The sequence below is a fragment of the Pelobates fuscus genome, chromosome 3 (assembly GCF_036172605.1).
Source record: "Pelobates fuscus isolate aPelFus1 chromosome 3, aPelFus1.pri, whole genome shotgun sequence".
NCBI lineage: Eukaryota > Metazoa > Chordata > Amphibia > Anura > Pelobatidae > Pelobates > Pelobates fuscus.
Window position 1 is genome coordinate 162,490,736 of NC_086319.1, and position 13,700 is coordinate 162,504,435.

General features: G+C 40.0%; 1 protein-coding gene across 1 annotated transcript in view; it reads right to left on the reverse strand.

Annotated features, from left to right (window-relative positions):
* The window catches only part of LOC134602589 (cystine/glutamate transporter-like), a 155,707-nt gene that overhangs the window by 74,468 nt on the left and 67,539 nt on the right, over positions 1-13,700 (reverse strand). Inside the window, exon 8 of the mRNA XM_063447607.1 lies at positions 3,577-3,680. Coding sequence (XP_063303677.1) covers positions 3,577-3,680 — 104 coding nt within the window. The remainder of the gene's footprint in view (positions 1-3,576; positions 3,681-13,700) is intronic.

Genomic DNA, 13,700 nt, shown 5'->3' on the forward strand with positions numbered 1-13,700 from the left:
AATTTAGTAGTAATCTTAAAGAAGGAACCAAGATCAGCGGTGCTCCTCCAGCAATTGTTTCAGGTGTTTTATTCCTTATATATATATTTTCAGGTAAAGACGTATATTGGGCCTCACGCTGCCTTTTACGTTTACACGTTGTGCATATTTAGACATTGCATCGGACCATCGTCAGGTCCTCAATACGCTTACGTATATAGTGACTTCTTTCCAGATTTTATTCATTACAGAGTATACTATTTATTACGTGGCGACCCATTAGGGGCAGTACAGTACATTGAGTTCTAGATTACTATACCATGACTCATACCATTGCTTAAGGATCACGTCTATGTCATTTTATACAATGCAATGCCGATTAAAGCATTAGTAAGTCTAATGAAGATAAGGTAAACTAGAGTTCCCACTTGTTTCATATCGAGCATCGAGGCGTCACTCGGCCTTCATTATGACCAAACAAATACAATTCAAATCCTTAACAGTGAATAGGGACTTGTCTCTGCACGCTTGACCTTCGCAAGGTTCTCCATACGCATTCAATCATACGTTACGCTATTTAATATTACATACGTTTCACTATGTTACTTTACATTTCAAGAAGTCCATCAAGATTGACTTTCGGTCACGCTATCTGTTTTCTGTCTAAAAGTTACACCTATAGGCATCTTATAACACAGACAAATGTACGATCCCAAGCCTATCAAGTAAACTATCAAAGGGTATTTATTGTACAACACATATTATCTTTAAGTTTAAACCACAATCAAAAGCTCCTTTTCAGATTCCTCTCTTAAGAGCACACATTTTCCCTACTGTTAGTCACTATATTTTCTTTCTATTCTTCGATTCACATCACAACTGGTAGTTTCGTCAAATGCCTTTTCCAGTCTTTTTCTCTCTGGTTCTATCCACTTTGCTCACGCATGTACGGTTATGTTCACACTCATCCACAAGAAAAAAGCCCTGCCAAGGGTAAGAAGAACTGAGGCCAGGTACTCATACTCTTCTGCAGGGTCTTAGGTAGGGCCTCACATGTCTCGGCCACAAGTATTGTCTTTTTACGCAACCGACAGGTCAACACCCTGCTACGTCGCGTGGTGGCTACGGGCCTACACGGCCCAGGTCAAGGTAGAACCTCTCACAGCCACTGGGCGGATAGCGGGGCCTCATCAGTTCTTGTTAACAAGCCAGCTCTACACAAAGCATATTTCAATTGGCATGGTTAAAACACACACATATATATATATATATATTTATATATATATATATTTATTTTGTTTCTTCTCTCTCCTTCCTTCCGTACAGGAGGCTACAAGAATAGCTCCAGTTGACATTCTATATTTAATAGACACGCTAACCCTGTCATCCCAGGTCCCCTGCAGTATCCCCCACCCTGGCCACTCCTAAACTCCTGAAGTCTGGCCTTGCTTAAAGGTAACGGTTGAGCTTAAAGTACATTCAGCCTAGAGATCCTCTAGAGTTCAAAAGATCTAATCTTGGATTAAGTTAGTGATCAATTACGCAGGTAAATTTGTCCACCAATACTAAGGAACTTACTCTAGAGCTTACGATATGTGTAAAATGGTGTATGATTTTAATATAATAAATGTGTTCCAATTGTAAATGGTTGCTTGCACAAATTTTTGCCACATCTCTTTGAAACTAGCCTACAATACAATTGAAACTATACTTACAGGAGTTTAACTTTACATGTAAACAATATATCCAACAGCTCCCATTTGGTTTCTTATTTAGTAAAAGTGTGCTGACAGGTGTCAGAGATCAAATCTCTACAAATCATCCAATTCACTCCCTATCGACAGTAAATCTTAAGGGGAGTATTCAAATTACCATTCAACATGCATTTAATAACCCTACTAACATGGTAATTAAGTCAGCAGCTTACTTGGCTTTCCACGGTTTCTTGAGGCCTAAAAGATAGAGTCTTACTGTCTGAAAACATTCAAACTTCACTCATGTGTTAAGAATTCAGGAAATCAACAATCATTACGTTATATCTACTCCTCATACTAAATATATATCAATCGGGTATATTTAAATTGTGCCCAGTTCAACTTTATAATCGGAGTCAAAGTCCAGGTTAGCCAGGTCCCTAATTACCCCTTACTTTCTCTAATTACTATATTTGTTACTTTATTACACCAACTTGTCCTTAATCCTTCCCCCTACTCGGGCCACTCATTCCATGTCAATACAACAACAACAGCCTCTAATGGGCAGGTTACGACAAACATAATTAGAATTATGGGACGTTGGATCACAATAGGAACACTCCTAACCCAGGATGAAATCAGACTTCTATTTCGATAAGGTAACTAAACGATTGCTAATTTGTGAGAATTATTATTGTTTTATATTTTTGCCCTCTTTTGCAGGCCTAACCTCTCATCGGTTTCGGCACACCTCAACCGACTTTTGTCCTTATTGAACTACATACTTTTAATTGAACGTCCTCTAATTACCCTGTACACAAATGGGAGGCATATGCCTGAAGTTGTGGGAGGGGTTATTTTCCTATTTAAATCCCCAAGTAACCCAGCTTACCTATCGTCGCCGTTTGGAAGTTTCCCTCCCACCTCACCCTTTATTAATTACATCAATATACCAGGTGGGCCCTCTTTTTGCAGGCCTAACCTCTCATCGGTTTCGGCACACCCCAACCGACTTTTGTCCTTATCGAACTACATACTTTTAATTATACGTCCTCTAATAACCCTGCACACAAATATACTATACTTTGGTTTATGTATATTGTTTGCTACAAAGAGAAAGTGATCAGACTGGCAGGGCCTTTTATAGAGTTGGATGCGTTTTTCTGATTAGTTGTTTCTTTGCTGCTGGATTTTACAGTAAAGAGAGTTATGCAAAATATTCGCCTCCTGTCATTACTAAAATTAAGATTATAGGTACACTGCGTTAGCATAATCTACAATTCTAAACCTAAACCAACACTAAACCCTTTAACCTACCCACTTCTAACATTATTTTTAACCCTGCATGTATTTACACAGCTACATACACTGATAGATTCAAACATAATACATTACAGGCATATATTATATATACAGCTATCAAATACAAATATATGATTTTTAGAGTTTTAGATGGTTGCCATTGAACTCGCTGCACCATAACTGCTACAGAACACTTTCCTTTAAAGGGATACTCTGACTACCATAAACACTACAGCTTAATGGTAAAGTTTTGTTGCAAAGAGTCTGTTCCTGTAATATTTCATTTGTAAACATTGCTTTTTCTTTTTCACCACTACTTTTGTGACTTTTACTTTATTTCTTTTGCATCACTTTTTGTGTAAAGCATTTCTTAGTTTTCCACTATTTTGTATTCCGACATTGTATTTCATCATCTTTATTTTGATGTAGAAAGTGAGGCAGAATATTTGTAATTAGTTGGATTTAATATGGGAGGAGCAAAAAACTGTAGAAATATATACAGTGAAGATAAGTGACACTACTGCAGACTAATTTTAAAACAGATATTTGTCAAAGATAAAAAAATTGTTTTTCAGGAGACAAAGCATCTTTATTATGTTACCTTGAAGAGGCAAAGATTCCTCCGTTCAAAGCTCCAAAGCATGACATTGACACCAGGATGGAAATCACCGATGAGAAATGTTTGAGTGTCTGATCAGCAAAGGTCTAAAAAAGAATTTAGATTTATAATGTGTAAAATAATTAGTATTGGTGATACAATATGAAAGCATTCCTGGACTTAATTTACCTCATTACAATTTGAAATTACCACTGTGCAGGTGTTTGATTAAGTTTCTAAGGACTAGGCTAGAGCAATGTTTTTAGGGTTGCTTCTTGTGGGAAACGAATGTGATATAATATTGCCCCTAGATACTTGCCCATTTGCTCCACCATTCACCAGACTTAACCTACCATGTTTCTTTGTTTCACACATTTATAAATCTTTTTAATGTTTTTCTTGTTTTGTTTTATTGTAAACATTGCTGACTATCCCAGTTTAGGTGCTTTCTCCCATTATCCCCATCCTTGAGTAGCAATATGCGTGTCAAGACAAGTACAAATGCTGGCAAACTACATGTAGAAGCCAATTAACCTATTTCAGTAATTTCTGGGAATTCAAAGTGAGAATTAACATTTAAGGCCAAAATAGCAAAACTCTATGTTAGGGATGTGCATGGGCAAAAAAATTGTTTCGGTTCGGATATTCGGATAAGTAAAAAAATTTGTCTGCTTCGACAATTCGGACCAATGGCATTCAGTTCAATTCGGCACTTAGAACTGCCGAACTTCATCATTTCTGAACTTCATCACTTCGAACATTCGTAAGCATCTGAATGGCATGAAATTTGTACGAATGTACATTCAGAACAAAACAAATTGCACATGTATTTCTCAATTTATTGGACAGGGAATAGTGAAGCAGGATTGGGCAAGCAAGCATTATATTGCACAAAAGGAATTAGCTTATTGGTCAAGATTCCTGGTGAGTTACTGTCTTTTGCCGCTTCATGGGGCAGTGGAGTCATGATTTCTGGGCTTCTTGTGCGTGCCAGAGGTATGTGTATGAGATCTCCGGTAGTGTTTATGGGTGTGAGGAGCAGTTGTTGTTCTGACTCTGCGTGTTTGTCTTGTACTGCACCGAATTGTGCACTGGCGTTTGCCGGGGTATAGGTGTGGGGTTGCAGAGGGGTGGTTGAAGAGTCAAGAGAGAGAGAAGAAAAAACGGGAAAAGAGGGGGTTTAGAGAATGTAGTGGTTATAGGAGTGAGAAGGAAAGAGGGGATGAAAGGTTGGAGGATATCCCCGACCCGCCTACCCTATGGGTGGCCCTGGCGTTCCAGGATCCAGGGGTCCCAAATTGCTTTGTTGTGTCGTGTAGCATGGCGGATAGCTTTTCCATTTCAATAGCCTCATCTGTCTTTCGGATTGCTACTGCCACGGAGGGTTTGTTGTGGTTACCCCATTGTTCTGCAATCGTGCATCTGGCAGCGAGTGCAAGCTTTGCTACCAGTTTGTTCTGTGTTCTAGTAAGAGTGTTTTGGGGTTTGGAGTATGGACCTGCCAAAGAGGTCCATTGGCAGGTCTGTCTGGAGGTGAGATTAGCGACACTGAGCCATAGCTGGGAGATCGATGGGCATTCCCACTATAGTGAATATATGTGCCTTTTATGCCACATTCCTTCCAGCAGACATCGTGTCTGAGCGCCCCATTTGTTTCAGCCTGAGAGGTGTGAGGTACCACCGGATCATCATTTTGTATGCCTGTTCCTTGTGGTTAACGCATACTTTGAGCGATGCTGTGGCCTCCCAGACATCCGCCCAATCAGAGGGGTCGTCTGGTGGACCTATGTCTCTTTCCCAGGCTGCAGTATATGGGCAGGCGTCTTCTGGGGAGGTTGAATTCAGGAGAGAGTAGATTGTGGAAATTTGTCCTTTTTGTATGGGTGCATGTGTGCATGCCTTTTCAAAGTGTGTGAGCGTTGTTGTGGCTGTGGCCGCTATGTTTGGTTTGTTGAGGAAACTGCATAATTGTACGTATCGGAAATGGTCGAAGGTAGTTAGTGGTACTTTTCTTGGTAGGTCTGTGAATGGTAAGAGTAGTTGATTATGAAAGAAGTGGAAGAGTCTTGGTAGCCCGTTGTCTTCAAAGTGCGCAACGTCTTGGGGTGTCATGCCTGGGAGAAATTGTTTATTTCTCAAAACTGTTGTGAGTGGAGATGGTACATTTATTATTGGGTCTCGTGAGGTTACTCTATCCCATATTTGGAAGGATGTGGTTAACGCTGGGGATGTGTCTCTCTCTTTTAGGGGGCGAGAGGACAAGGGGATTTCTCTTCCCATGAGATCATGTTCTAGGTCTACCCATAATTTCATGCCTGCTTGTGCGTGTAGGTTCTGGATTTGCACCAGTTGGGCGGCTTGGAAGTAGGGTAGAAGTTTGTTTTCCTAAGCCTCCTTCTCGGTTGGTGTTGTACATTGATCTTTTGATTCTCAGTTTTTTACCTGCCCAAATGAAGTTGTACATTTTCATCTGAAGCATTTTAAAATCGTGCTGCGAGATAAGGATAGGAAGGTCTTGGAACAGGTAAAGGAACTGGGGGAGGAGGTTCATTTTTATGGTGGCTATTCTGCCCACCCAGAATATGGACATGGCTACCTTCTCTGTAGGTCGTTGTGTGCTTGTTGGAGCAGTGGTGTGTAGTTGAGGTCGTATGTTTTGGAGAGTTTGATTGGAAGATGTGTCCCGAGATAGTGGATACTCAGTGTGGTATATATCGGAAAGGGTAGGTTTGTTGAAGGTGCCTATCGGGAGGGCTTCTGTTTTATATAGATTTAGTTTGTACCCAGAGAGCTTGGGGGAACTCTTCTAAGAGCTCCTGTAGAGGTGGCAGTGAGTGGCATGAGTCTGTGAGGGTTAAAAGGATGTCATCTTTGCAGCGATTTTATATTCATCATTCCTAACCCTTAGTCCCTTTATTGTTGGGGTGTATAATATTTTCTGGAGTCGGAGTTTCAAAGAAAGGGCAAATATAGTGGGCAGCCTTGGCGTGTCCCATTCTGGATGGTGAATTCTGGTGCTTGTATGTTGGGGGTTAGAAGAGTAGCAGTTGGTTGCTCGTAGAGGGATTTTAGGGTTGTGATGTAGGGTTCCAGAAAGCGGAGTTTACGCAGGATAGCAAGAGAGAAAGAGCCAGAGCAGGCGGTCAAACGCCTTTTCTGCTTCCATGGAGAGCAGAAGCATTGGTATTTGTCTATGGTTGGCGACCCATATTAGATTGAATGTGTGTCTGGTACTGTCACACACTTGTCATGTTGGGATGAAGCCTACTTGGTCAGGGTGTATAAGCTTTGGGAGGATAGGCTGGAGTCGGTTGGCCAATAATTTTGTAAATATTTTGGTGTCCACATTCAGAAGCGATATGGGTTGGAAGTGTCCCGGGTCTAGTTGTGTTTTGTTCGGTGTTTGCTCTTAACATATCCTTGGGAAGGTGTTCACCCTGTAAGAGTGAGTTGAAGAGTGTAGTGAGGTGGGGTAGTAAGGTATTAAATAATATTTCGTGATAGAGACCAGAGAATCCATCCGAGCCTGGGCATTTGTTGGGTTTTTGGGTCCTCAGTGTGTTTGCTATTTCTTCTTCCATAATTGGGGAAGAGAGTCGCACTTCGCTTCGTCTTTTAGAGAGTGGAGGGGGATCCCTCTGAGATATGTCTCAATTGTCGATTGAAAATGTGTAGTTTGCTGGCGTGTATCTGGGTTATGCTTCTATTGTAATGATAAATATTCTTGAAAAATCGAGGCAATACGATTGGGAGTGCCGCAGATTTGTCCATTGGATGAGGTGATTTATTTATATGTTTGGCTTGGGTCCCGTGGCAAAGCTTATAGCCTAGTAGGGTGTCTGCTCTGTTAGACTTATCATAGAATAATTGTCTGGTCCACTAAAAATATTTTTTTATGGCTTGTTGGTGTAGTTTAAGCTGATTCTTAAGTTTGGGTGTGGTCCCTTTTTTGTGTTTAGCCTCTGTGTCCCTAAGAGCAAGGAGGTGTGTTTCTAGCTCCTTTAATTGTTGTTGTTTTTTTGTTTTTTTAGGAAACTGTTTTCAAAGGAAAGAGAGCATCCAGGGGCTTCCTGGCATCATAGCATTTCAATTTAGATGAAGTTGTTATGGTGACCAGCATGTTCATTTAATTTGCTTAAAGGAACACTATAGTGTCAAGAATACAAACATGTATTCCTGACACCATAGTTGTGAAAATGCTATTTACCCTGGGTTTCTGTGATAATGACTATGCTCCTCCCCTTCATGACACTGTCAAAAAGGGACCAAGCATGGATGTCATTACAATTATGCCCCCCCGGTTCAATTCCTGCGGACACCCATGGCTACAGCGGATATTGACCGTGTCATGGATCGTTTGTCCAGGACATGTTGCTTCCCTTTACTGTCCGGTAGGGATAAGGTTTTTCTAAATGAAAGGGAGGGTGGATGTTGTACCCTGTCCTCATACGTGTATTTTATGTCATTCTGCAGGGATTTGGTCCATTAATCTGTCTTGGGCTTGGTCATGAGGGTGGAGGGGAGTAAAGGGTTGTCGACGGTATGCGTGGGTCACGTTGGTGCCTATAATAGTTTACATTACTGTGTCCCCCTGTCTTTTTGGTTCAAGTAGGTCCCAGTGGGTTGTGTTCGGATTGCCTTCTCTGTGGGGGCAGTGGTAGTGTCAATGTGGTCCCTCCTCCACCTTACACGTACACTATCCAGATAATGGTATAACAGCAATGGTATTGTAACACATACTACACAAGATTAAGGTTAGAACATAGAAACAAAGACCTTGGTGCAAATATTTAGCAATAATACGTGTCTGGATAATTAGGGTTAGAAACTCTAGTAGTTAATTATTCAATAAAAATGAGGGTAAGAATTAGAATGGGGAGGAGATCACAAGTGATATTTACTGGCCAGCTCTTTGCCCTTCCCAGGAGGTGCAGATATTATGTGGGTAGCTGGAGCCTGCACGGGTGGGTGATGGGGGGGGGTGTCTCGTTTGTGCCTTGTCTCGGGTGGGTTGATAGGGCTGCATGCCTGTGGGGAACTTGTCCCTTATTGGGGCTGGTAGATCGGTAGGGAGGTTCACAGATCCCTATGTTGGTGCTTATGGTGGCTGAAAGGAAAGGGGTTTCTAGTTGGGTCTTTCCCAGACAATGGGCCCTTCGGAGATGTCTGGTTGTCTCCAGTGTGCTAGTGGTAAGGTTGGGGATGGTCGGTAGGTCACTGGCTTTCTGCCCTGCACCTCCTGGACTCTTCCCTGGGGTATTGTTGAGTAAGGTGGCTCGTGAAGGTGGCAGCATTACGTGGTTTGGCTGGGAGGGGGGAAAACCCACTTGGTGTCCCTTTGTACTTTGGGGTGTATATGGGTTGCAGGGCATTTTTTTGGGTGCCAACTAAGGGCAGAGAGTCTGTGTGAGTCCATTCCAGCCCTTGGGCCAGTTTACCAGTCGTGTGGGCTTCTCTGTCATCATGAGGAAGTAGAATGGTGGTGGTGGTGGTAGCGATGCTCGGAGGCTCTCCATGAAGGGCAGTAGATTAGGTGCAGTGGCTCATTGCTGTGGCTTTTTCAGGCACTGGAGGTAGTTTCTTCTTCTTCTTGGGTGGGCGAGGGGAGCGAGGTTCGTCTCGTCGTCGCATGTCTTCTTGGTTCCAGGGGGATTAGTGGAACACCTGCAGGGGGATGCCTAGAGAGTCTGCAAAAGGCCCTATTTCCATGACATTATAAAGGATGTGTGTATGGCCATCCTTCTTCACAATAAATTAAAAGGGGTTAGCCTGTCCTTCATTGGCTTGTGTCCTGGCAATGATTCCTCCTCCTTTGTTATGTAGGTTCTCTTTGGCATTTTCTTCCAAAACAGGCCTGTCTCATCATAGGCTTTAAATTCCACAACAAATTTCTCAGCCCCGTCTTTGTTAGCACTGGAAGCTTCACCATGTCTCACCACACTGTGTATGCCACTTCTCCTTTTAAACTTTTCAAACCACCCTTTACTTGCCTTGAAAACCTCATTCTCAGCAATCGTTTCAGGGGTGTTTGTCACAAGATCAGCATGCAAATGTCTTGCTTTTTCACTTATAATTGCCTCTGATATGCTATCACCAGCTAACTGTTTTTCATTTATTTATATCCATAACAGTTTTTCTACTTCTACTGTCTGGCTTCTTTGTTTTGTAATCGCTTTCACCCCTCTAGAAACATTGGCTCCTTTGATGGTGTCTTTATTTTTTAATATAGTACAAATTGTAAATTTGGCCATATTAAACTGTGTTGCTAGATTACACACAGGGACACAGCTTTCATGTTTTAAAATTATCTCTTAAACTCTATTTTCATTCTGACAATTCTACTCTTGGGTTGGCCAATATCCCTGGGACTGGTGAGTTTTTGCAGACTGAATGAAGCTCTATGTGAAGACTCAATGAAATCTATTTAAGAGTTAGTAGAGCTCTATTAGAAGAATGAATTAAACTCTTTGAAGACTGAATTGAGCTCTATGTGAAGATTGAATGCAACTCTATGTGAAGACTGAATGCAACTATCAGAATGCTTGGTTGTATAGGGAGAGGTATTAGCAGTAGAAAGAGGGAAGTGCTCATGCCATTGTACAGAACACTGGTGAGACCTCACTTGGAGTATTATACTCAGTACCGGAGACCCTATCTCCAGAAGAATATTGATACTTTAAGATAGAGTTCAGAGAAGGGCTACTAAACTGGTTCATGGATTGCAGGATAAAACTTACAAGGAAAGGTTAAAGGAACTTAAAATGAATAGCTTGGACAAAAGACGAGACAGGGGGGATATGATAGAAACATTTAAATACATAAAGGGAATCAACACAGTAAAGGAGGAGACTATATTTAAAGGAAGAAAAACTACCACAACAAGAGCACATAGTCTTAAATTAGAGGGCCAAAAGTTTAAAAATAATACCAGGAAGTATTACTTTACTGAGAGGGTAGTGGATGCATGGGATAGCCTTCCAGCTGAAGTGGTAAACACAGTAAAGGAGTTTAAGCATGCATGGGCATAAAGCTATCCTAACTATAAGATAAAGCCAGGGACTAATGAAAGTATTTAGAAAATTGGGCAGACTAGATGGGCCGAATGTTTCTTATCTGCCGTCACATTCTATGTTTCTATGTAACTCTATGAAGAATGAATGCAACTCTATGAAGACTGAATTGAACTCTAAGAAGACTGAATTGAACTATTTTTGAAGACTGAATTGAACTCTTTGAAGACTGAATGCAACTCTTTGAAGACTGAACTCGTTTAACACTAAATTGAACTCTATTTGAACACTGAATGGAGCTCTGCTGACTGAATTTGGCTTTTGCTGACTGAATTGAACTCTATTTGAAGATTGAATGCAACTCTATTTGAAGACTGAATTGAACTCTTTGAAGACTGAACTGAATGCTATTTGAAGACTCTATTGAACTCTTTTTGAAGACTGAATTGAGCTCTGCTGACAGAATGGAGCTGTGCTGCTGACAAAATGGAACTATGCTGACAGAATGAAATGGTAATGCGTCATACTAACGAGGTACCAATGAGTTTACAAACGAGATTTCCACAGAGGGGAATTCCGAGTGACAGCGTGATCTGTTCGGATACTGAGGATCGTTCGAGTACCGAGACATTTTTCCCTAAAAATGTTATTTTGAATACCATATTGTTCATGAACAGGAACGTTTGAGTTCCGAGGTTCCACTGTATATATACACACACACTAAATATATATATATATTGTGTGTATACACTGGCGTACATGCTGTACACCCAGTGCTGTCAGCGGGCGCTTGCGCGAGGGAGCATTTGTGAACAATATTTGAGAGAAATAGACCTTTTCTGTACATAGAATAAAGTCTTTGAGTTTAGCTCATGAAAAATGGGGGCAAAACCAAAAGTGTTGCATTTATAAAAATAAAAAAACCAAATATATGTAATTCATGTCTAACTGTATTTTGATATTAATATATAAATGAATATATAAACCTGAAAATCCTGATTATAAGTGACTAACTGTTATTAAAGATATTGGTAGAAGAATCCAATTGAAACTTAAGTTCAAGTTGCTAAGTTAATCACAATGTTACTTAACAATCAACTGTAGATATATAATCCTAGTTAAAAAAAAGTCTTATCTATGACCAGATATGTTATATTATTGTGTTGCTATATATTGAACCGAACATCCGATATAGCACTTAGATAAATATCGGTTTAATCAGAATCATAGAAGCATAGCAATAAAATAACACCATCTATTCTAGAGTCTTAGACTATATGGCTGGGTATTTGTCTTTTTATCAATGGAGAAAATACTTGGTGACTGAATCAAAAAAATTATGTATGAGTCAGACTAATAGAGAAAAAATAGAGAAAGTAGAAAAAAATAATAGTAATAATGCAAAATGAATAATAAAGAAATATAATATGTGTCTGTTAGTCCACCCATTGTACAGCACTACGGAATTTGCTGGCACTATATAAATAATAATTTTAAAAAAAACAGAAAATAATGAAAAAAATAAAAAGTGATGCAATGAGATGCATGACAGACCTGAGTGTGTAATGTGGGGGTATAGATGGTTTCGATGAAACAAGATGATAACTATAAACTAAACTGTATGGCACCCTAAAAATGGTGCCATCAAGTATTAAATAAACTTATATATGTATAGTGAGCAGTTAGTATACAAACAAAATAATAATCAAGGCATAAGTGCATGTCCACCGATATTTGAAAAAATAATAAATAAAATATGAAAATATGTGTAAATGATGATCTAAACATTAGTAATCAAGTAATAAAGGCAGTATAGTTAAATTCTTCGTTGAGTCCAAGATGACTTTGCATTTTAAAGGTAAAGATCCATCTCAATTTTGCTGTAATAATTTAGGGTTGATGTCACCCCTTCGTGGAGATGTTCTTACCTTTTCAATGGCTTGAAAGGAAAGACATGACGTTTGTCCATTGTGGAAGTTGTGGATATGTCTTGTTATTGGTTTATCAATGCTAGCATTGATCATATAAATATGCTGTAGGATTCTTCAGTGCAGTTGTTGTGTGGTTTTGCCAGTGTATTGAATCCCACATATGCAGTTCACCAGATATACCATATTTGATGAGGAACAAATAATGAAGGATATTAATTTGTAGATTTTATGCGTCACAAAAGATTTGATTAATTTTGTTGGTGTGATATATTTACAGGCTTTACAATGACCACATCAGAAAATCCCTATACTGGGTGTAAGGCATGTTGGTTGTTGTGATGGTTGGAATAAGTGACTGTGTACCAGGATGTCATTCAGGTTCGGTGCTCTCTTAGCTGTCATTGTTGGTCTCTCTGTGATTATTTATTTGTGATGTCATCACTTTGCAGTATTGGCCAAAATTTGTTAAATTATGTCCATCACTGGTTTCAAAGGCCCATTCACTGGCCCATTTCAAAAGTCTCTTTGGATAGCCCTTCTTTAGGACGAAAGACTTGAGGATATTTGCTTCCATGATCGATAGTGCAGTTCCTACTGACTCTTAAATATTGCCCATAGGGAATGCCTGTCTTGAGTGGTTCTGGGTGATGGCTGTGCCAGTTCAAGAAACTGTTGGTTGCTGTGGGTTTTCTGTATAATTGGTTAGTTGGAGTTTAAATTCTGAATTAATTTGTACGGTAAAATCTAAGAATTCTATAGATTTATCACCCCAAAACAATGTTAATTGTAAACTAATGTTATTCTGGTTTAGGGAGGTTACCCATGCCTTCCCACAAGCAGATGACATCATCTGCATAACGATACCAAGTTTTGATGTTGGTCTCAAAGATTGGTTGATGATGAACTAAGCGTTGTTTCCACCATGCCAGGTACAGATTGGCATAAGTCTGGGCACAGCATGTGCTCATGGAAGTTCCATGGATTTGTAGATCGATGTTCCCGTTAACCGTGTAATATAGTTGTGTTTGAGAATGACGGTCAACAACTTAATAATGAAAGTACTCAATTCAGTACTGTATAGTTTAGATTCCATCATACAAGCTTTAAAGCCCACCTCATGGGGAATATTGGAATACAGGGACACTATGTCCAGCCTTGCTAGGTGTTAAAATGGATGTGCAAGTTA